A 24,571-nucleotide genomic window follows, 5' to 3' on the forward strand; every position below is an offset into this window, starting at 1 on the left:
TGGCGACTGATGCCTCCGCCATAATGCATGATTCTCCCAATAGGCGTATAATACAATGTCTTCACAATGTGTGATCCATGAGAGTTTCACATAACTGGCAAAATATTGAAATGACAGGTTTGTCAGAAATGTCTTGAACTGGGTTTCCTATAATTTTCTTAGAGTGCAGGTACACATATTTGGGGAATTTTGGGAAAGTTTATGCAATGAGTAATTTCCAAGGTACGAAGAAAGAGTGTGATGACGGTACAAAATAGATTTTTTTTTTTTTTTTTGGGGGGGGGGCATTGAAACCTGGCCTTTGACCCTTAACCTTTGACCTTCTGGCTGGAAATTTCCCGGAGAATCTCCATTAGGTAATGCATGTATTAAGTTTTGAAACTAATAATGCAAGCATTGCACATACTAGTATATGAGGGAAATAGTAAAATTTTGAGGAGTTGACCTTGACCTTTAACCCCTGACTATTGACCCATGACCCCTAAATTCCCTAGATAATCCCTGCCAGACAGTACATGCATATGTACCAAGTTCCACGAAGATACATTGAAGCATTTGAGAGAAAAGTAATATTGCAACATTTTCATCTAACCTTTGACCTTTTGACCTTTGACCTTATGACATGAAACTCTCTCTGGAGAATCTTTACGCAGTAGTACATGTCCACACCAAGTTTCAAGAAAATACCTTTGGGCATTGCATAGATATGGGGGAAATTGCAACATTTGTAGCATTTGACCTTGACCTTTGACCTCTTGCCAATGTCACTAAACTCTACTCAACTAATTGTCCCATCATACATCATCCTTGGACCAAGTTTGGTGAAAGCTGCTTCATCCAGTTTTGAGTTATCACGTAAACAGATAAATTTTAGGATTTGACCTTGATCTTTGACCTTTGACCTCTGTCCGATTTCACTGAAAAACTAATCAAGTAATTGTCCCATCATACATCATCCTCCAACAAAGTTTGGTGAAATTTGCTCCATCCAGTCTTGAGTTATCGCGTAAACGGATACAATTTCATGATTTGACCTTGACCTTTGACCTTCAGCCAATTTCACCCAAAATCTAATCAAATAATTGCCCCATCATACTTCATACTTGGACCAAGTTTGGTAAAATTCCAGTAAATATTACTCAAGTTATCGCGTAAACGAAAGCGGACGGACGGACGTACGTACGGACGTAAGGACAGACGGACAACCCGAAAACATAATGCCTCCGGCACCACTTCGTGGCGGAGGCATAAAAATAGGGGGGAGCGGCATATTCTAATTTTGTGAAGGCGCCTCCCCTTTACGGAATTCTTGGATCCGCCCCTGTAATGCAAGCAATGAGTTTTGACATTGTGGTTGAGGTAATGGGGGGTCGAGACGGGCGCATCCTCCTCTGGTGCCCCCCCCCCCCCTCTTTTTTTCTTCAAAACAACATAAATAGTAACAAAAAGATGGGGGGTGCGCCAGGCTTTTATTATGTAAAGGTGCCCCCAACCCCCCCCCCCCTTTACGTAATTCCTGGATCCGCCCATGTTTTACAAGCAATAAGTTTTGACATTTGTGGTTGACGCAATCGCGGATCGAGAAGGGGGCGCATCCTCTCTGGTGCCCCCCTTCTCTCTCTCTCTCTCTTTCAGTTAAAACAATAAAACTAAAAAGGGGAAAATGGGGAGGGGGTGTGGCAGCTTTAATTTTGTAAAGGCGCCTCCCCTTTACGGAATTCCTGGATCCAGGAATTATGACACTTGTGGTTTAGGCAATCATGGATCGTGAGGGGCGGATCCCTCTCATGTGCCCCCTTTCTTTAAAAAAGACCCAACAACCTAACATAAATAAAAAGAAAAAAAATCTTCAAAACAACATAAATAATAACAAAAAGATGGGGGGGGGGAGATGCGCCAGGCTTTAGTAAAGGTGCCCCCACCCCCCTTTACGTAATTCCTGGATCCGCCCCTGTATTACAAGTAGTGAGTTTTGACATTTGTGGTTTGCGCAATCGCGGATCGAGAAGGGGGCGCATCCCCCTCTGGTGCCCCCCTCTCTCTTTAGTTAAAACAATTTAAACTAAAAAGGGGAAAAATGAGGGTGGGGTGCGGTAGCTTTAATTATGTAAAGGTGCCCCCCCACCCCCTTTACGTAATTCCTGGATCCGCCCCTGTATTACAAGCAATGAGTTTTGACGTTTGTGGTTGACGCAATCGCGGATCAAAAAAGGGGCGCATCCCCCTCTGGTACCCCCCTCTCTCTCTCTCTCTCTCTCTTTAGTTAAAACAATAAAACTAAAAAGGGAAAAATGGGGGGAGGGGTGCGGCAGCTTTGATTTTGTAAAAGCGCCTCCCCTTTACGGAATTCCTGGATCCGGCCCTGTAATGCAAGCAATGAGTTTTGACATTTGTGGTTAACGCAATCATGGATGGAGAGGGCACGCATCCCCTTATGGTGCCCCCCTTCTATTCTTTCTTTAACAACATAAATAAAAAGAAAAAATGGGGAGGGAATGTGGAAGCCTTTGACTTTGTAAAGGCTCCTCCCTTTTACGGAATTCCTGGATCCGCCTCTGTAATGCAAATGATGGGTTTTGACATTAACTTGTGGTTGACGCAGTGGCGGTTCTAGAGGGGGTGCGGCGACCCCTCCCCGTCTCTGTTTTTGTTAAAACAACAGAAAGAAAAAAGAAAAAGAAAAAGAAAGGGGAGGGGTTTCGCTGGCCTTTGAGTTTGTAAAGGCACTTCCCCTTTACGGAATTCCTGGATCCGCCCCTGTGACGCGTTATGACATTTGTGGTCGACGTGTTATGACATTTGTGATTAACCCAATTTTGACATTTGCGGTTGACGCAATCGGGGATCGAGAGGGGCGCATCCCCCTCTGGTGCCCCCTGTCTATATTTTGTTAACGCAACAGAAATATAAATAAGAAAACGGGGGGGGGGGGGGGGGGAGGGTCTCGCCAGCCTTTGATTTTGTAAAGGCGCCTCCCCTTTACGGAATTCCTGGATATGCCCCTGTGACGCGTTATGACATTTGTAGTAAAATTTGGAGATTTTGACATTTGTCGTCGACGTGTTATGACATTAGTGGTTAATCCGATTTGACATTTATCGTCGACGTGTTATGACATTTGCAGTAAAAATGGAAATTTTGACATTTGTCATCGACGTGTTATGACATTAGTGGTTAATCCGATTTTGACATTTGTCGTCGACGTGTTGTGACATTAGTGGTCATTATGACATTTGTCGTCGACATGTTATGACATTAGTGGTTATTATGACATTTGTCGTCGACGTGTTATGACATTAGTGGTTGTTATGACATTTGTCGTCGACGTGTTATGACATTAGTGGTTGTTTTGACATTAGTGGTCGATTTTGACATTAGTGGGCTCTACAAGGGTATACAGCTAGATACAATGACCTAACCTGAAGCCTGTCTTGAGAAGATCCCGGAATCCGCTGGATTTGTACTCGATGTCAACAAGATCTGGCTTGGCTGGGTCAAAGATGGCTTCCATAACCTGTTTAACCAGGGGAGTGAAGGAGGCTGGCTGAGACAATGAACCAGGCTGCAGTAGGTCACTGGAAAGACAAAGCATAGAGAGTGCCTCCATTAGGAATGGCATTATGGACCATTTGTCTATCATTAACCCATTGAAGACTAGTCCCGAGTATACTCCGGAAGGCGTCTACAGGAAATGCATGTTGTAGCAAAATCAGCCCATCCTCATCGGGTTAACAGATACAGGTGCCTTCTCATGACATGTTATATTAGTTACTCATGTAACTAGGATATCCTAAAGCAGATCCCAGATCAACTTTACTTCAACACTGTGAAACTAAGTTACACAACACCACCAATGGGGGTTTCTATTGACCCTTGACCCCACAGCTCATTCCCTCCCCCCTCCCCCCCCCCAAAAAAAAAAAAAAAATACACACACACACACACACACACACACGCACACTAAAAAGGTTCTGCAGCCCTTGCAATTCAGGGCGTTAAGTGTTCACTTACTTTTTAAGGTATGTGAAGAAACTATTTTGGACCATTTTATTGTAAGTCAGTCAATATCTATTAAGTGACCATTCTGGGCAGTAATGAGTCCAGTGGTAATAAATCCAGTGGTAATATAAACTCATACATCAAAATACTTACTCAAACTTCTGGAGATGACTTCGTGCTCTTGAGATGGACTTTGCCTTCAGAAGAATCTCCTTTGCTGCCCTCTGTGAAGAAGCCTCAGATCGGTTTTCCCCAACTTAATACAGTTCGCAGGAAAGAAAACAGAACGAACAGAATTTGACTACAAAATCTTAACCCTAATTCCCCAACATCATATCCACTATCCAGTTTTGATGCTTGCTTTTCTTCTTTGAAATTTGATACCATATAAGCACACACACAAAAAAATAACGTAACCTTTCTTAACTTTGCAACAGCCTTCTCATTCACTGTATGAAATCTTTCACAACTGCTTTAAATCTAAAAAAGTTTTCTTTCAGGTCTCTTTTCATCTTCTGTACATGACTTTTTGCCTACAGCTTCATTATTACACATAAACTTCCATTTCTACACATGTTTGCATATCTTCTTATCTCTCATGCTACTACCACCTCTTAATCCATCTACCTACACGATGCATATTCACTTAATTTCTCCCATGATATATGCTCATCTATCTATCCAAATACTGACCTATCAGTAAGTCCATTTGCCTATGCAATTATGTTTATCCAAAAAATGAATTATCTTTAATGAATCTCCTCTTCCACGAATGTATAAATTTGACGGCTGACCACAAATACAACTAAAACTTGAACATCTCGAGTATTTATCTATATATCTAGCTCTCCGTTTATCTACTACAGATCATATCAAGACTATAACTACCAATCAATGTATTCAACTTAGGTGCCCACTTATTTGTCACCTTCCTGCATATCCAACTACGAGTATCTACAAATTCTTTATCTCACTGCCTGTACACCCAAATTCTGATCATTACATCTGCCTGATTAAATATCACATTTCTATTTGATTCAACTTAAGTCAATGTGCCTGTCTACCGGTACTTCCTGTTTAGAGTATGTCACCTTACCCATCTTAAATTGTCTTACCAAGTAGTCTTAGCAATTCCGAGTTGTCTGGGGCATGAGTTAGCATTTGGCTGACAAATTTCTGCAGTTGTCTCTCCTTTTCTAAGCTTCCTTTTCCTTCATCTCCTACCAAAGAGTAACCGTGAAGTATAAGAAGGACTGCTTCCTCTAGCGTATAGCCCCTATACACAGACAAAGCACAAGAACACTTTTGTTAGTTTGGGGTGCAGCTCCCACACTCATGCAACAAAAGTACAAGAGTGAAGCTCCTACAAGGCATCAGATAATGTCATAATCACCAACATCATTATTGTGTAGCTCTTAGGTATAAAGACAAAACAAAAGAATCAAATTAGGTTCTTGTTTACAGAAATACTGGAAGACAAATTCCCTTCCCACACACAAATGCACATATAGGAAATACCCCTAGATGAAAGACATGACCTGGGTGGAGTTTCCAGTAAGCTCTACAGCACCCGCAGTGCTTCTCCCCAACTTAACCTGGGCCCTGTTGCATGAAGTCATCACATAACAGTCTTTACATAAATCTCAGAATGACCCGAGTTGCTCATAAGTAGGCCCTAGCTATAAGAGACTCAAATACGTTTCATGAAGTCTCTCATAAGTGTGTCATATTAAAGTGTGTAGGTATGCTGTTCGTATGTTGGTCTGACAAGAGATGCAGTCCAGACCGGATCCAACTTTGGCATTAAGGAATCCCATAAAAAAATGCATCTAAAACAAGGCCATTTGAGTGGCACTTGCATGCTGGCAGTACCCTGAAGTTAATTTCCATAATTACCAGGTACGCAAGAAATTTGTCTCGCTCCGTACAACAACCGAGAAATTTTTCGTTTCTCCAGTGATAAGAGGCTGACCATGCAAGACACCTGTAAGTACTTCAGGGTTAACTAGATTCTCACCACCCACCTTGTCTGCTTGGTTGGATTTTGAAGAAGGTCTAAGAGGAGACTGGCAATGGATCTACCATTCCCTTCCCCTGAACTCTGCAGCATGAGTTTCTCACTGGTGTGTAGGTCATCCCAGCGAGAGAGGGTAGGACTGGTGAGGGTGTGCACACATGCCAATCCAAGCTGCAGGAGTGGACTAGAATTCCTGAATGCAGAAGAGCTCCCTCTGATTGGACAAAAACAAATCAAAGTCAAAATACCATTTCTCTTGTTTTTCTCTCCACAACTGCACTTATAATAGACACCGTATATACTTCAGACAGGACTTTTACTGTTACAGTGGATATTTTCGGGTGAGTAATTTTTCGCGCTCTGCTGAGTAAGAAGAATTTTGAGTGTTTTTAATTCCACAGAGTAAAGACACTACATAGTGGTACATTGAACGAGCAAAAATATGTGCACACTTTTATTTTTGTGCTAGTTTCTGGTAGCACAAAATGCACAAAAAAATTTCCACACTGCAAAAATTTCAATTTTTACAGTATAATTCTGCATACAATATGACACCAAGTTGTCTTAGACACCAGGGATAAAAGATAAAATAACTAATTCATACATTTGTATCACACCAGACCATCGGCCAGCTTTATTGAAAATATTCTTTAATCTCATCAAGAATTTTATACCTGAGAAATCAGAGTTAAAGCACAATTAAAGTGATACTGAATTCATGATTAAATCAACGAATGAAAAAATATATACATCTTCAAATTCTATTGAGGGCAAAATATCAAGTAAATATAATCAAAAGTAAAGCAAAAATCTTTTGTCACTGAAACTGACACTCACTTGAAGAGTTGAAGGTGTGCCCTCAAAGAATTCACGATTAAAACAAAGAATGGAAAAAATTACATCTTCAAATTCTATCGAGGGCAATATATCAACTAAATATAATTAAAAGCAAAACAAAAATCTTTTGTCACCCAAACTGACACTCACTTGAAGAGTTAAAGGTGTGCACTCGAAGAATTCACGATTAAAACAAAGAATGGAAAAAAATTACATCTTCAAATTCTATCGAGGGCAATATATCAACTAAATATGATTAAAAGCAAAACAAAAATCTTTTGTCACTGAAAATGACACTCACTTGAAGAGTTAAAGGTGTGCACTCGAAGAATTCACGATTAAAACAAAGAATGGAAAAAAATTGCATCTTCAAATTCTATCGAGGGCAATATATCAACTAAATATGATTAAAAGCAAAACAAAAATCTTTTGTCACTGAAACTGACACTCACTTGAAGAGCTGAAGGTGTGCTCTCAAAGAGCCTGCATTGATTCGACCTATCTTGGCTGCTGCTGGGTCAAAGGGCAATCTTTCCCTGGTTATTGTTTCAACAACCCTGCGATTTACATCCATCAGACTTTCCTGTATGAACATACACACACACACACATACAAAGAGTATGGTGTGACTGTTTAACAAAGTAGGCGAATCTGGCTTCCAAAAAAAGGTATAACCATCTCTACAATTAGTAATTCAACTTGTACATACAGGTGCACTTTAAATGAATTCTCGTTAACTCAATGAACTATTTCTTTTTCCTTTTTAAAATTTTATATCACAGTGAATTCATTTGTATTGGAACCATTTTGTCAAACCTTTTGTGAAATTCTATTTTGGTATCGTGTGCTTCCTCCTCAGGAAAGTTTACACCATAGTAACATTAGAGGTTCATTTTCATATCATCATCCTGACAATTTATTCAACTACAATTTTATTAACAATTTCAAAAGACAAGAGTTCCAAAAATAGTTCCAACCAGGATAGAGTTCATATCAAGATATTGTGCCTAGGTCACACCAAAACTTTGTTTATTTTGTTGTCAGTTTGTTTGTGGATTTTTTTTAATGCATGCATTCCCATGCACTTCTAGCCTAAAACACATTTTGGGTTCACAGTATGTGTCATGATATGACATAATTTGTATTTATCATGCAATAATTTGTCTCATTTTATTGATGTTTATCATGTAGATCATGTAAGAAATGGAGGTTGTTGTAATGGTTAGAAAAGAAGTGCAACTTTAAAGACAAAAACCTGCATCAGCATGACCAAATAAGGAGATTTTGCAATGCACAATGAAAGTGACAGTGATTTGGAATTAAATGTTTTTAGGATGAGTAGACCCTATGTGACATTAAAATATGAGGAAAGGGTATCCCTGATGGTATGCCTCATACTGTCTGGAATGTGGATGTCATTCAGGACGTAAAAGCACAAGTTTATAGCTTGGTCAAAACAGGGCCATTTCAGAGAATTCTTGGTGCGCTTGACCAGCGCAAAATGAAATATTTAAGAAAGTTTTGACAGGCAGAAAACGCCAGCCAATAAGAAAAGGGGGCAGGACTTCTGTAAAAACTTTCCAGGAAATCAATTCATTTAACTTATTTTACATGGAGGCCTATGGTCCAACAAAATGTATATAAATATACTATGTTTAGGCGCAAAATTCAGATGCCACACATTACTGCGGAACACTCAGGATCAGGCTATGTCACTTCAAAATTGGGAAGTTAGAGAGTAGCAGAGTGTCGGAATCATTGTGATTCAGGGATTGATGCATTTCGGCTCGGCCAGCCTGACCGTCCAGAAGAGAATCCAGGAGGACTCGAGTTTAAACACCATCAACTGTTGTAAGTACATGACCATTTAATTGAAAGTTGTTCGTGCCTTGTAAGTTTCTACCTGCATGTAATTCTCGATATGGCATTGTATGTGTAAAGTTTGTATGTCAAACTGAATTTTAATTGCATTGTGGAAGAGATAGAGACCCAGAACAACGCTTAGATTTTAATGGGCTGATTAATCATCCCCTATTCAACATTGAAAGATAATGATACATTGTGAAACATTATTCTAGAAATTATGTGCGGTTAAAAGGATGGAATTATTAATGTGTTTTGTTACAGTTGTATGAATAGAATTAAGAACAACAAAAGACCACAAATTATAAGGGAAGTATCATGTTATTAAATTAACAGGGTGTTTGGGGTTCCAGAGAGGACCAAGTTTGGGGTTCCAAGGAGGACCACAGTCTGGGATTCCGACAAGGACAGAAGTTGGGAAGCCAACGATCAGAAAGGGGAGACGACCTGCTAATTTGGGCAGGGCATCGTCGACCGCCTAGAGCAATCCAGCAAGGGAGCTTCTAGAATTAACCACCGAGCAGAGCAACCAAGGTTGAGGTCAAGTCGATTGGGAATCTGTATTGACGTTTGTACTATGTTATTATTAAGCTTGTAAACCATCACAACTTTGAAACCAGTATAATAAATTAATTGTTATATTGTAAGAATACAGTGTAATTGGCTACTTATTTCGAGGCACACTAGTTGCACAAGTCGAAAGGGTTGGTTGAATGAATGGTCTGTTAACAATCTGCTGCATTTGGAGGAAGTAAACCACTGACTATATAGAAAAGATCCCAGTCGCAGGGAGGACTTTCGTTCCCCACATTCAGAAGAAAGTCCCCTGTGACAGTATGCATGATCAGTTAAGTGTCTCACAAACAGAAAATGCATGCAATTTGATCTCAATACCTTCTTAATAGATATTTGATCTATCTAGGTTTTTTGTTTTTTTTTGGAACCCTATTTAATTCTAGTGTCACTTTAAAGTGAACCATCAGGCTCAGGAAGACTTCTATTTGTGTTGCTTTAAATACAAAGGCTACAGAAATAGCATCGGCACGACCATCATTGGCTTTGATATGATTTCACTGTGTGTACTAACATCCACTCTTTCTGTGCTGCCAACTTCCTTTTTATTTCATCAAAATATACTACCAAAACAGATTAAATTTACCAAGAAGGTCTAAAAAAAAAATACATAAAACACGCTGCAAGCAAGAGATACTACACCATTTCCAGACTTCACCAAGCACCTTTTGTTTTGCTGTAATGAGTGCCTTTACAAGATCCACAGAAGGTTGATGGTGAGGATGGGCCAGACAGCCTGGAGCCAAGACTAGAGGGTTGTACTTGCTATGAAACAGGAAATGAAAAGACACAAATGTACTCTTCTTGTTTTTTCAGAATTCATTTTTTGATGTTCAAAAACAGATGTGTGGTCTGCTACACATCTTTTAACATTATTTTTATTGATTTTCATTACAACACACTGTACTTGAATTAAAGCAGTCTTTCACAACAAGTACTTTGTAGTCCCTTCATGCGATCAGCCCGGTAAACATCTGTACACAGACCTAGTCATATATCAAGTCGGCATAATCAAACAGAACAGGAATTAAGGAGTTACTAAATAGACCAAATAGTTTGCGAATACAAAATTGTTACACAATTTTACATGTGGCTGAATTTGCAATTAAGAAATACATTGACAGAATGAGAAAGAGTATACTTACATACTCTTACAGTAAAATCCCTTTTCAAGGGGAAAGTATGCACTTTCCTACCAGAGAGATGATAAACGAAACGCTGCAAAATATACAGCAAATGCATTTCACAATAATTTCATAAAAGAGTCATTGAAATATGGAGATGACTTCGTAATTTCCCTCATTTGCTTACTCTTATGCACAGCTCATTGAAATTCAAATCATATTTTACTATTGTTTGAGCACAACTCCGGAATACTCAAGTCTAGGCTTGATTTTGTTGTTGTTGCTAAACAATTTTACAATGAGAGCATGTGTTACCAGCTGGCTTTGTGAGATAATAGGAAACTCTTAATCATTTGAAGTTTTAAATATAATCCATTCACACACATTCAATGGCACATTTCACATCACATCACATGTGGAGAATTTGTGTGGCACAGCGTTGCTTGTGAATGGGTTCATTATTAGTCAGAATTGACTCTTGTATAAAGTTGATGTAATTACACATGAAAATTTGAAGTTTCCACAACCCCTGCTTTAATTCCCTTTACACTGGGCATAGTAAGTTTGTTTGTTCAAAGAATTTTCACAATAAAAACAAATAATCTCTGCGATTTAAGTTTGGCAAAGATGTGTGTGTCTTCTGCTTTATGTTTACTTCAAGCATAAATTGATCTGTTTAGATCCCATTTTTCCTTTTTTTTTTCATTGCCCAAAATGAGATTTCCTTCAAACAATATTTTGAATATTGTTATACAGTTCGACGTCGATTATCCGGCCTCCTTTTATCCGGAAATCTCTATTATCTGGACGCGTTCACGCAGTGAAGGACTTTTTTTTTTCATCCAAAAATTGAGAAAAAACAGTAACTTTCATGGATCTATTTCACTAATTTCATAAGATGTGCATGACAGGTTTCTCAATATCTAATAAGGTAAAACATGTATGATTTTCACATAAAGATATACTTTATTTTTGTGAAGAAGGGAATACAATTTTGCACAGGCTAGCATAGATTACACCACCATTGCGGGGTAGGCTACCTGCCTAGCTGCCAGTGCACTGGCACGGCAGCTTGGACGGCAGCTATAATACATTAACATTGTGTCTCCCATATCCGGCCAATTCGCTTATCCGGATGAGCGCCAGTCCCGACATGGCCGGATAATCGAGGTCGAACTGTATATTATATGTATATTCCTAGTAAAATACTTAATCACTACTCACTGAATGGCAAATCACATCACTTTACCTTCCATTGGAACACAAGTCCGACATGTCAACAGCCACATCACAAGAGTGTCCATTGAGGGCAGGTAGAACAGCCATGATCTTATCTGCCAGTGACTCCCTGCCATGACAAGTGGGTCCCACCAAGTCTAAGGTACGATCCAAAAACAATATACTGGCTCGCTTTGTTGCTGCCTGGATGTCAGTGGAAAAAAAAATGTAAACGAGAGTTAGATTTGTGAAGATATAATTTCATAAGTGCTTTGAGAATGCAATCTCCCCCATAACCACTGCAAAAAGAAACATCAAGTAAGAACAAGTGTTGGTACAGGACCATGATTGATTGCATGCATACATTTCTTGTGCTCTGTATACTTGTTACATGCTTTGATGTCCTTGGTAGATATCATTCAGATATAGCTGATATGGCTTGTTACAGATTAGAGACTAAAGCAATTCCACTACAGCCCAGAGTCGAATGAGATGATTTCAGCTTTCCTCGTCATCACTATTGTGACTAGATTGATCTTGAGGGGTTTTGCTATTAAAAAATGTAGTCAAATGCATCTATACCTGAAGAAGCATATCTAGGCAAGGCATATTATGTACATAATTCACATGATCTTTCGTCTTAAAGTATGATAGAGAGCTCAGAGGGCAAATATGCAAACAGACAGACAGACAGAAAGACAAACAGACAAGCTGAAAATGTATGCTGCAGACACACTAAGAGCAGGGGCATAACCTACCAGGTATCTGATTATGAATCAAGGAGTTAGTACTAAAGACAGTCAGTTAATGGTATATCTACCTGTATATATACTATACTGTTGATCACAGATATGAAATTATGGTAAATTTGATAATTGGTATGTTATAAGAAAGCGTTTGAAATGAATGACTTACTTTCCTCCTGTTACGTGCTGATGTGAGGTGAGCTAGCTCTGTAGCAATCATCCTGCTCGTGGGCCCCAAGCAGTAGATGTCTTCATTGATATCAAGTGTCTCACATAGACAGCTCAAAGTAGATACCAACATCTGTACAGCACACATAATCATGAAATACACTTTCAACATATCCTCCTTCATCTATAAAACAACTTTGCTTTGAGTTCTGGTGACAATTTCCTGATGAACTTGTATTTCATTAGACTTCATTCTGTCAGAGACATTGTGTAATATCACAGCAACTCAATTTAAAGAGAAAGAAAGTCAAATTTTTGCTGACTGACAAGTACAAGAAAGTCTGAGCAATACTCAAACACAATAAACTGAATTTAGAATTATGCTGTCACTCTCAAGATATCAATGACAACAGCCACCATGATAATACCTTGTTTATGAAATAGTTCATACAAATACTACTGCCTGGACAAAAAAAAAAAGATTGATTATAGTAAATCAAGTCTTTCAAAGATTTGACTGATTTGAAACAATTAGTGTGTCATGTCAAACTACTTTTCCAAGCTTCATTATTATATAAGAGACTCAGGAGGCATTAAGATCAGTAGGCCCTTTAGATCATCTCAGCCAAGCTGCAATCATTGTTAAAACAATGCCTTTAATATGATGACAAAGGCTCATTGAGATATTCATAAGGTCTGAATTCTTATGTCCATATTTTGGTAAACGGGATTCATTAACCAAGCGAGGCAGTTCATCTCATGAAAGAAAAACACTCATCTAAAGAATGTGCACTGTCATCATGCTTATAACATCAAAATCTTTCTCTGTACCTTTTTGTCTCTCATCTCAAGCCAGTAGCAACTTTACCAAATACAATATATATATTTTTTTTTGACCCCAACAGGGTATTTATTGCCTCCATAATTCAACATTTTATATCACATTATACAAAAAATGGGGAAAAAAAATACAATGAGCTTCAAAAGGGGTTCCTGAGATCAAAGGAAACCACAAACTATTTACACAATATACTTCATTTGCAATACAATATATGACAATACTATCTGGAAAAAAAAGTATCTGGTGATACATTGTATATCATTATCATTGATGTGCATGCTTTGAACAATGTAAGCATAAATTTTATGAGAAATAGGTTTAGAACATAATTCTGCAGAAGTCATATCTGCCTCTAACTCTTGGAATTTCATCAGCTACATCATTGTTTCCCTGATCAACAGAATTTGGAGCGTTTCTAAAGCTTATACATTCTCCTGCAAGAACAAAATAAATCTCAATTAAACATATGATTATACTGAAAGAACACAACGTGGTTCATGTCATATGGACTACACACAGTGATCTATTGAATCACACCAACCTTCAGATCCTCCTGAAGCTCTGTTGGAAGCATGCCAATGTCAACATCTGTCAGACTTTCAGGGGACTTTCTTTCTACCTACATTGACAGGGATTAGACACAAATCATTATGCAAACATAAAAATATTTCACCAGTCTACAGGAATAGCTAAAATGAAACTACATAGGCCTATATACAATTTTTCCAGAATATCAAATAATATGTCAAGTTACCGAATATACCATACTTGCCCCACCCCTATCTTAGTTCTGCCTAAAAGGCATTTTTGTCATTTACATTGAGAAATTCCTGACAAGAACATTAAAGGACGAGTTCACCTTCATGAACATAAGGATTGAGAGAATGCAGCAATATTAGTAGAACACATCAGTGAAAGTTTGGGGAAAATTAGATAATCGATGCAAAAGCTATGCATTTTTAAATTTTTTGCGTTGGAACTGCTGGATGAGGAGACTACTACAGCTTGTGATGTCATACATATGCGTACAACAGTATAAAGAAAATGTAAAGAAAATTCAACATATTATCATTTTTGTCGCATAATAAAAGAGCACTTGACTTGCCTCTTTCCAAAGGCAGGGGGAATAATATTACCCATAACATATGTCAGTAACGAGTCAAGGGAATGTGTACTTTTTTCAAAAGATGAAATTTTGTGAAATTCTCTTTATATTTTCCTTATATTGTTGTACTCATATGACATCATACGCTACAGTAGTCTTCTCATCCAGCGGTGACTGCACAAAAACTTCAAAAATTCATAATTTTTGAATGGATTGTCTGATTTTCCTCAAACTTTCAATGATGTGTTCTACTAATATTGCTACATTCTCTCAATTCTTTTGTTTATGAAGGTGCACTTGTCCTTTAATGAGAAAATAATATTGAATATCTTCTTGGCAAGAATTTTGAAATTGAATCTAGTGCAAGAACAAAGGAAAATTATTCAACCATGAAGGCTTCTCTTTGCAAATAGCTACTTGTTTCAAATGCTCTAAATTGACAATTACAAGACAGAAAGTCCACAGAGAGCAGTGTATAAAGGAAATAGTGAGGTGACAAACGTGTTGTGAATCATCTCCATTGTACATGTGATAATGCAGCTCATTTCTGCACATGAGCACAATTCTCATGGTGAAAATATCCCTCAAAATACAGTAAAGCCACAAGGACAAAACTATGCCTCGAAATTCTAATTGAAAAGTGACTTGATATCTTAACTTCTTAGCCTCTTGATTTTTTGATCTACCATCTGATATGCTCCAGAATGCCATTTTTGTTACCCCTACTACTAAAACATACACAAAGACTGCTCTTGTGGACACAAATTTTGCTGTTATAATCACATAGTAACCACAACAACCCCTTTGAGCATCTTCTAACAGAAGTGTGTAGTTACACTGTAATACATTTAGCAGATCTATATGTTATTCAACAAGAATGGAGTTGGGCCAGTCCCCTACAGTAGGACACTGTGATAGAGAATCAGTGCAGCATACAAGTTTTAAAAAGGTCACTATGCTAATTCATATGTGTTTTATCCAGACAACCTGGCTAACAATTATTTTCTCAGCTGATATTAAAGTCTGTGCATGTAAATAACAGTACATTTTGTGTAAATCCAGTGAAATGCATGCTGCATCACTGGCTGTTGCTAGGTCCGGTTAGTCCCTGACAAACTTTACACTTTTCTCAGGTAACCTTTTTTGTTTTTGTGGAAATATTAATGGAATATAAATTTGAGTGATTTATCACAAATAAAAACAAGGCTTTAATCTGCTGGAAAAGTTTCTGATGCTTCTGCACAGAACATTTTAGGATATTGCATAATGTGCAGATGAAATAGTCAAATAGTGCAATTTAAACAGTCTGAAATCTAAGACACATTGACCAGACATAGTTTACTTTGATTTACACATCTTATTGAGGTTATCAACAAGCTATTCCAGCATTCTAACATACAATGTAAGAAAATGAAACAGACAGCATACATCAACCTGCTCCCTTCAACCACAGTAAATGAAAATCACACCCTCTGTAGTACACAAACACGCATGACAATTACCTAGCTCTAATTTAGGAGAGTGTATGGTAAAGTGATATTTCACTTGATATTTCAATTAGGAAAGTATGGTGATCACTTTTCCCCATTATTACGAGATGCACTTGCAATACATGTACATTGTATACTGTTACTAAATGTTGTAAATTGGCTCAGTGAACCCACAGACACAAAAACATATTACAAGCTAAAGTCATCAAAATAACATCCATACCAAGTTTTCTTGATGTGCTTTGATGACAGGCATGTCTGTATCCAGTAAGGGGAAGAGACTGGTGAACGACGGCAAGAAGAATAAGGTTGGCGACACACAGGCCACTGAGAGAGGAACATGTACCACATCGGCTTCATAGATGGTTGACTGGATATGATATTGATGATGGCATAAAATAAAACAATTCAATGATTTGATACACGATAAAATTTCTGTTGAGTTATGATTTAAAAATCTGTCATATCAAAATCTGTCACAATAATGCTTTGAGTGTGTGTGCGTGTTTTTTTTTTCATAAGAAGATACTTTCACATGACCTTACATCAAACTCCTGACATAATGTTTTTACCAGTAACAAGCATACTTTTTAAACTATCAAGAATAAACGGAATTCACATTCACAGAGGAATGTAGTAGCTATTGAGTATTTTGTGTACAGGCTATCAAAATCTGCAGAAAAGCATATTCTTTAAATACTTTTGAAAAGAAGCCTTTGTCTATTCAAAACAATGTATGTAAACAAACGAATTAACTTGAACTGGGCGATCGTATGGCAGACAGCTTTCTTTGCATTGATCTAATATCTTGAAGGCGTGGGAGATAGATCTGCGAGACAGAGAGCAGCTGAAATTCCCTGTGCTAATGTTCATTGTGAAATGCAATAGCTTGACAAGCAGATATTACACTGACATAATGTCAAAGCAGTAAACTCTTCTTATATACCTTGTGTCGCATCCATCCTCGCATTCTACTTTCGATGTCACAGAAAAGAGAGAAGTCATTCCCTTCCCCAGCCCCAGACACCCCATCCTCTGTCAGGTGCTGGTGGAGTGACTCGGGCAGAGATGTGATCAACGTACAGTGTTGGAAGTGGCTGGCCTTGATGATGTCCTCCAGAATCTCTTGTTTGGTGGAGCATATCTGTCCACTGATGATGAAGACACCTTTTTTCTCCTCTTTGGAACAACTCTGCCATACAGTACAGTGTATAATATGAAATAACAACCATTATGACCAAGAGACTACAACAGTAAAAAATCTGCTTAACTCTTTATGTGCCACGTTCACATGTCTGACTCAGTCGACGGCGTGCCAACTCTGCATATTCTGCTCAAACCCACAAACCAGCCCAAACCAATCAATAAATCGCAAAATGTCGCAGTACAATGAAAGCTTTTCTAGTGCTTCCGTTTGTCTCGCTCTTGCATTTGGCTTGGCATTTTCTCTACAACTTTGCTCACTACATGTCCAGCTTAACAGTATATAGAAATCATAGATTTGAAAAACAGAATGTATTCTCAAAGCATGACTATATGTTGGTGTCGTAGACTTAGAATAATGTGGCACACGGGGGTTAAAGGGATGGTACAGTATAGGTGGAGCTGAGAATTGGGCTTTTAACTTTTTGCGAGATACCAAGAAACCACTTATGATGATATAGTACAGAGCATACCATTTTAAGAGGAATTCAAAATTTATTTGATGAAAATCGGGTTTGGAATGACTGAAACATCCAAAAACAAAGTAAAACAAAGCGATCGTAATGAAGTGTGGGTCCTACACTTTATTAGAATCGCTCTTTTTGGATATCTCAGCCATTTCAAAACCAATTTTCATCAAATAAACGTTGAATTCCTCATAGAATTACATGCTCTTTCATATTTCATAAGAGGTTTCTCATTATCTCACCAAAAAATGTTAGAAACCTGAAATTAGGTCTCAACCAAAACTGTACGATCCCTTTAATTTCCACCATGGCACATAAAGAGAATTATTTTCTCCACCATCAAATATGTTTATTTAATACATGATGTAGCATTCACATCTTAATTTTTTTTTTACAACTTCATATTAATGGAGATAATTCTGTTTTGATAAAGATAATTCACTCTCGACTCGAGAGATACATTTGGAACACGCATTCCCTGATAATAAGCATAAATTGTACCAACACAAAAACAGAGGCATGAGGAGATTGTACAACTGTACAATGGAGCGCCGCGCCACGGGGGGTTCGGCATTTCTACCAAGCCGATTTCATAGGCCCCACCGCAGTGCGCGTGCACCCGTGCGTTAGCAAGCAAGGTTAGGTTAGGGTTAGGGTTTAGGGTTAGGTAGGGTTGTATTTATGGTTAAATTGGCCATTAAATTAGTCAAGGGACATTAGGGAGTCCTTCCGAGAATAAAAAGTAGAAGACCAAAGAAAAAAACGGGAGAAAGGGAGGACGAAAGATGCTATGCTGTGGAAATCGGCCCCACCGCCGTATGCATCTCGCGTAAACGCCGTTTGGTGGGGCCGCATTCACGAGTACTGTATACGCTATAATTTTCGCGTGCATAAATTTTCGCGAATTGCCGATGTCACACATTTTCGCGAGTGGTTAAATTCGCGATTGGGGGACCGGAAAAAATATGAAGTGGCAAAGAAAGTGTGAATTTTCACCTTACTAGCAACGAATGCTACCACAGCGACTGGGCTGTGTATATACTAGAGATTCTAGTAAATTAGTTAGATGTGGACATGCTATATGTACGTAAACAAGCTTAGCCAGTATGGTCTGTTCGGTAAGCCGTAAAATGATCGTATCGTCAAAGCAAGGGATTCATTTTGGAAGGTAATATTTTCGCGTGTTGTTAATTTCGCGAATAGCTCCCGACTCGCGAAATTCGCGAAAATAAAACCCACGCGAAATATATAGCGTATACAGTATACTGTGGAAGAAAGCCCCACCGCCGTGCTTATCTACCGATGAACGCCACACGGTGGGGCTGAATTCACGACTATAATAAACAGGCGAGCCGCCGTAGTATTTGTACGGACACGCAGTGGTGGGGCCTATTTCACGAGTATGCCGGCCTAAGACCTACTGCCAATATTTTAAGTTCTGTTTCCCAGTAGGGCCTAAACTGTAATTTACCCGGTTTCCAAACACTCATTACTATTATTAGCGTCAGTTACGTGCAACATCATCAATATCAGACATATCTCTGGAATGGATCCATTGCACGTCGCACAAATTGGGCCTACCTCAAATGATGAAAATTCTTTGATATTGAGAGCTCCAGCTTGAAACAGCGAGGCTGCACCTGCCGTCCAGTGCAGCGCCTCGGCGAGAGGACCGTCTAAGAAGACCACCGATTTGGGAACATACGGAATAATCGTCTGCCAGGTTTTGGCACAGCTGCTGAGTGTAAAGGCGCCACTTGTCGAACTCATGATATATCACCTATAATACTGGGCATTGTAGAAACATAGGGTGAACGACCTGATTCTCCCTATTCGATCAGTAAATCGCGTATCAGACACAATAAAATGCAGGATACTGAGGTATTACCACTCAAAATTGAATCGGTCTATAGGCGAGAGACAGCTATAGTAGCAGCGCCGTCATCATTGGTATGCCACGGTACGGTACTACAACGCGCAGTCTGGTTTAATACCGCCATCAAGCGGTTCGTGACGTACAGCGTATGGTAGACCCGAGGCTGGGGTGTTGAACCCACAAATGTAAAAACGCCCACAAATGTAAAAACGCCCACAAATGTAAAAATACATCGCCCACAAATGTAAAAATCGCCCACAAATGTAAAAAACACCGCCCACAAATGTAAAAATTTTCAACCACAAATGTAAAAACGACAGCGCCCACAAATGTAAAAAACGCCCACTAATGTAGTAAAAAATTCAAACATCAACCACAAATGTAAATTTTTTTTACATTGTGGTTGACGTATTTCTACTAAGTGTGCGTTTATGTAGACCCTTATTTCATGCGTCTTCTGCTACTAGACGCGCGCAACTTAATTGCATACATGTATTCCGTGAGACCTGTCGAAGCCGATCCGTTTTCAGTCACGAGCGACATATACGGGGACTGGAGCTCTAAAACTATTAAAGGCCTTGTCACATCGTGTCTCATCCTGCAGGTTGACTTGCGGGGAGGTTTTTTGTTTTGTTTCGTTTTGTTTTGTTTTTTTCCTCCGGAGCTCCCCGCAGTGGTGTTGACCCGCACTAGTACCCGGAGATGCGCACGCAAGTCTGATTTGCCAGTGTCGCTGGCCATCTGCGTGCATGTTGAGGGTCCAGTTACTGCCTCTCTGCTGGTTTAGTTGAGAGTATGATAGACATTCTGTATGACTTTCAGCCATTTCAAATTACTTCGAGAGGGATTCCTTTGCAGATAAGTCATGCAGTCCTCACCCGCCGCCCAGAAACAGAAACTTGCAGGAAAACATACATACACACACACACACACACACGTACACACAAACAGACAGAAGACAAGCATGTTATCACAGTAGTACATGCAACGATACTCCATGGCAGGCCGGCATGCAAATGGCAGGTAAGTGGCACGCGTCTAGCAGGTAAAACGCAAGTACGGAACTCATTAACATCTTTGTCCATCCGCAGAAATTGTACTGCTCGTACTCGCAACAAGCCCGCGTAACTTGCCCGGAGGCGCAGCTGCCCGCCGGAAATGTGTGACACGCAGCACACCGTAACACACAGACAGACACACGCACACACATCCATCTCCCCCGCTGAACTCTCCCACCACCCACACAAACGCACTCGAACACGTAAATATTATTTTACAAGAAGTGCACTGCTATCCTAAAGAAGTGAGTCTATTTAGGCCTATATCAACGTACTATAGTAGAATGGGGAATCTACTTGTCGTTTTTACATTTGTGGGCGACGTTTGAAATCATTTCTACATTAGTGGGCGTTTTCTACATTTGTGGGCAATGTTAAATTTTTACATTTGTGGTCGATTTTCTACATTTGTGGGCGATGTATTTTTACATTTGTGGGTGTTTTTACATTTGTGGGCGTTTTTACATTTGTGGGTTTAACATGGTACAGTGCACTTCACGAATACAGTACTCGTCTTCATCAATCTGAATAAAAAGAAAAATCCGAAATGCCAAAACAGGTAGAAACACTGTGCAAATGTAAATTGCATTGATCCCGGAATAACTAAGACTACAGAGACTGAAAGTGTGCAATTCTTGTATAGGCCCTAATGATATGCTACAAGTAATGGTTTACTTATCGTAGAGAATAATTATACTATCAGTATTAATATACTAGTATCCAGGCCCTAATCATTAACACGTGTGAAATACATAGTCTCCCGTATCATTTTCTATAATGACGATTTTAGAATGACAGAAATGAAATTCGTTGATACCAGACTAACCAGAGCCATGTGGGTAATTCCATGAAAAAGGGTCACACTAGTTAAATGCCCCCGTCTATTAGTTTCATCATGTCATGGCTTACAAAGTATGCAAGCCCAACATTATGATAATACTTTTACTCTTGAATAGGCCTACTAAAGTATATTCCTTTTTGAAGGAGAACATATCAAATTTTTGCTATTACAACGTTCCAAACACATTTTTCACAAAAACGTGGAAAATCATGACTTTGGGGACAAAATTGTGTGACATTTTATATTCTTTACTGTAAGACCAGTTTGATAGTTTTACAGGTTATTGGTGAAAAAAAAAATGATAGCTAGAAGACAAGCTGGGGCTCTGAAGGAATTTTATATGGCAGAAGTCTCACAGAATGTCATTATCTTGGCCGCAGCCGACTCTCAACTAACCAGCAGAAAGGCAAAATAACTGACCCTCAGCATGCACGCAATTTGCTCGTATAATCCGCTCCACGCTCGCAGAACAGTACTGACCATCTACACGGATATTGGCAGTTTCGACACCGTTCCTTGCCAGTAATACGTACATCCGTATGCTTGTAGAATGCCCGCAGATGACACGCGCTTCCAGCGCATATAGATCCACGGGCAACTTTACGTAGGTAAGCGAGTCAACTAGCTGCCTGTGACTTACGGCACTACGGGCCTCCTACTGGTGTTCTGCATGGATCTCTGCGGGCAATCCCCGCGACTCACCAGGAAAAAGTTTTGATCATGCTCAAAACTTGGCTGCGGGTAATAATCGGACTTGACTTATGTGTGTGCACCTCCGAGCCCGTGCTATATAGGTACAGCCTACTGTCAGGTGCGGGCCAACTGCGAGGCGCTCTGGGTGCAAACTATTTTTCACCGCACGTCAACCCGCAAGGCTTCCCCAGACACGGTGTGACAAGGCCTTTATACTTTGAGCATGCTCAAAACTTGTTCCGGGTGAATCGAGGGGTTTGCCTGCAGAGGTGCACGCAGAACACCAGTAGGGGGCCCTTAGGCTCCTCGCGTACTTCGCAGCTGTAACGCAGGTACTTCGCACTCCCCGTATGTCGCTCGTAAACGGATCGGTTTCGAAGCTCTCATGCAGTTCACACGCAAGTAGCAGGTGGCACGCAGGACAATTTTTGCGGGCGCACCCAAGATTTTGGCGAGTTTCGCATGCGTATTACCTGTTGGACTCATGCTAATTACGCGCTACTTACGTGCATTCCGTGTGACCTGCAGAAAGGCAGTATCTGACCCTCAGCATGCACGCAATTTGCTCGTATAGTTCGCTCCACACCCGCAGAACTGACGAGCTACACGGATATTGGCAGTTTCGACATTGTTCCTTGCCAGTAAAACACCCGTATTATGCTCATAGAATGCCCGCAGATGACACGCGCAACCGGCGCATAAGTATAGATCCACGGGCAAATTTATATACTTCATGCAAGCGGGTCAACTGGCTGTGACTTGTTCCGCATGGACCTCTGTGGGCAATCCCCGCGACTCATGGCCGAAAAATAGTTTTGGTCATGCTCAAAACTTCGCTGCAGGTTAATCGGACTTGCGTGCGCACCTTCGGACAACTACGGGCGAGATAGGCCTACGCGCTAGGTATACTGTCAGGTGCGGGCCAACTGCGGGGAGGTCCAGGTAGCAAAAATTGTTCCCCGCAAGTCAACTCGCAAGGCTTTCCCAGAAACGGTGTGACAAGGCCTAGTGAGCATGCTCAGAACTCGTTCCGGGTAAGTCGCGGGGGTTGCCCGCAGAGGTACACGCAGAACACCAGTAGGAGGTCCTTACAATGGCAGCATGTCGCAGGCAATTCCCATGCAGGTACTTCGCACTCCCCGTATGTCGCACGTAACTGAAAACGGATCGGTTTCGAAGCTCACACGCAGGTCACACGGAATACTTGTAGGGTTACACGCAAGTAGCAGGTATATGGTACGCGTCTAGCAGTAAGACGCAATTTAAATCTCAATGGTTTCGGAGATGGGACACCCCCATCCAGACCCTTCCACCCCCCCCCCCCCCCCCGGGGCTCGGTCCCTTCGCTCCCTCGCATGCGCGCGATGTGAACCCGAAAATAAGGTTTTTAATGCAACCCCCCCCCCCCCCCCCACACACACAATGAAGAGCTACTCCCCCGGAACAAGTTTGAGCATGGTGTGCTCAAGGGCCCGTCACACCTTTCCGGGCAAGCCTAGCTTGCTTGTGACTTGCGGGGAACAATTTTTGCTACCGTAGGTTCCCGCAGGTGGCCTCACAGTGACAGTAGGTACCTAGCACGTAGTCGCCCGTAGTTGCGCACGCAAGTCCGATTTACCCGCAGCCAAGTTTTGAGCATGCTCTAAACTTTTCCGGGTGACTCGCGGGGATTGCCAGCAGAGGTCCACGCAGAACACCAGGAGACCAGCTGTTGCCGCAAGTCACAGGCAGTTAACCCGATTGCATGTTGAGGGTCAGTTACCGCCTTTCTGTTGGTTAGTTGAGAGTCGGCTGCGGCCAGGATTATGGTATTCTCTGGGACCTTTACCAAATAAGTATTCCTTCAGAGGAATTATTCCTGCACTGAGTTGTCAGCCCCCACACGCCTGATACGCAGGTCACACAGAATACCCGCGAGTATCGTAGAACACGCGTCCAGCAAGTAAGACAATGCAAAACTCGCCCAAATCCTTGTCCGCCCTCAAAGTCGTAGTAATTTGTCCGGTATGCTGGAAAATCCCCACACGCAACGAGCCCGCGTAGCTTGCCCGGAAAGGATTTGCGTGCGCGCTTCCGGGCGACTACGGGCGAGATACATGCTAGGTACTGTCATGTGCGGGCTATCTGCGGGGATCTCCGGATAGCAAAAATTGCTCTCCGCAAATCACATGAACGGCATGCACGCGAAAGGGCCTTTACGAGTGTTGAACGACTGAACAGCATTGCTGTACTCAATCGCACAAAATCATTGCTGGCCTGCTTTCCAGACATCGTTGTTTTTCTGTGTTATGATATAGTTTTAAAGGCGTTTTCATTCAACGACGCGAACGCACGATGACGCCCCATGTAATTAGGGGAAAAAAGGTTTACGATTCACGGTTGGGTTCATTGTGCTTTATTTTGGCTTAATTTATTAAATTTAATATAAGTTAGTCTGATAAAAACAGTAAAA

The 24,571-nt window shown here is 40.4% G+C and overlaps 1 protein-coding gene across 1 annotated transcript in view; it reads right to left on the minus strand.

Annotated features, from left to right (window-relative positions):
* The window catches only part of LOC140241055 (sec1 family domain-containing protein 2-like), a 31,099-nt gene extending 11,625 nt beyond the window's left edge, over positions 1–19,474 (minus strand). The window contains exons 1-12 of the mRNA XM_072320827.1: positions 19,233–19,474; positions 16,928–17,173; positions 16,205–16,351; positions 13,928–14,005; positions 12,547–12,678; positions 11,663–11,835; positions 9,955–10,054; positions 7,306–7,436; positions 6,024–6,230; positions 5,115–5,275; positions 4,153–4,255; positions 3,420–3,575 (exon numbers count right to left, since the gene is read on the minus strand). Of these exons, the coding sequence (XP_072176928.1) occupies positions 3,420–3,575; positions 4,153–4,255; positions 5,115–5,275; positions 6,024–6,230; positions 7,306–7,436; positions 9,955–10,054; positions 11,663–11,835; positions 12,547–12,678; positions 13,928–14,005; positions 16,205–16,351; positions 16,928–17,173; positions 19,233–19,421 (1,823 nt within the window). The 5' untranslated portion in view covers positions 19,422–19,474. The remainder of the gene's footprint in view (positions 1–3,419; positions 3,576–4,152; positions 4,256–5,114; positions 5,276–6,023; positions 6,231–7,305; positions 7,437–9,954; positions 10,055–11,662; positions 11,836–12,546; positions 12,679–13,927; positions 14,006–16,204; positions 16,352–16,927; positions 17,174–19,232) is intronic.
* Between the last annotated feature and the right edge of the window lie 5,097 nt (positions 19,475–24,571).

The sequence above is a fragment of the Diadema setosum genome, chromosome 17 (assembly GCF_964275005.1).
Source record: "Diadema setosum chromosome 17, eeDiaSeto1, whole genome shotgun sequence".
Classification (NCBI taxonomy): Eukaryota; Metazoa; Echinodermata; class Echinoidea; order Diadematoida; family Diadematidae; genus Diadema; species Diadema setosum.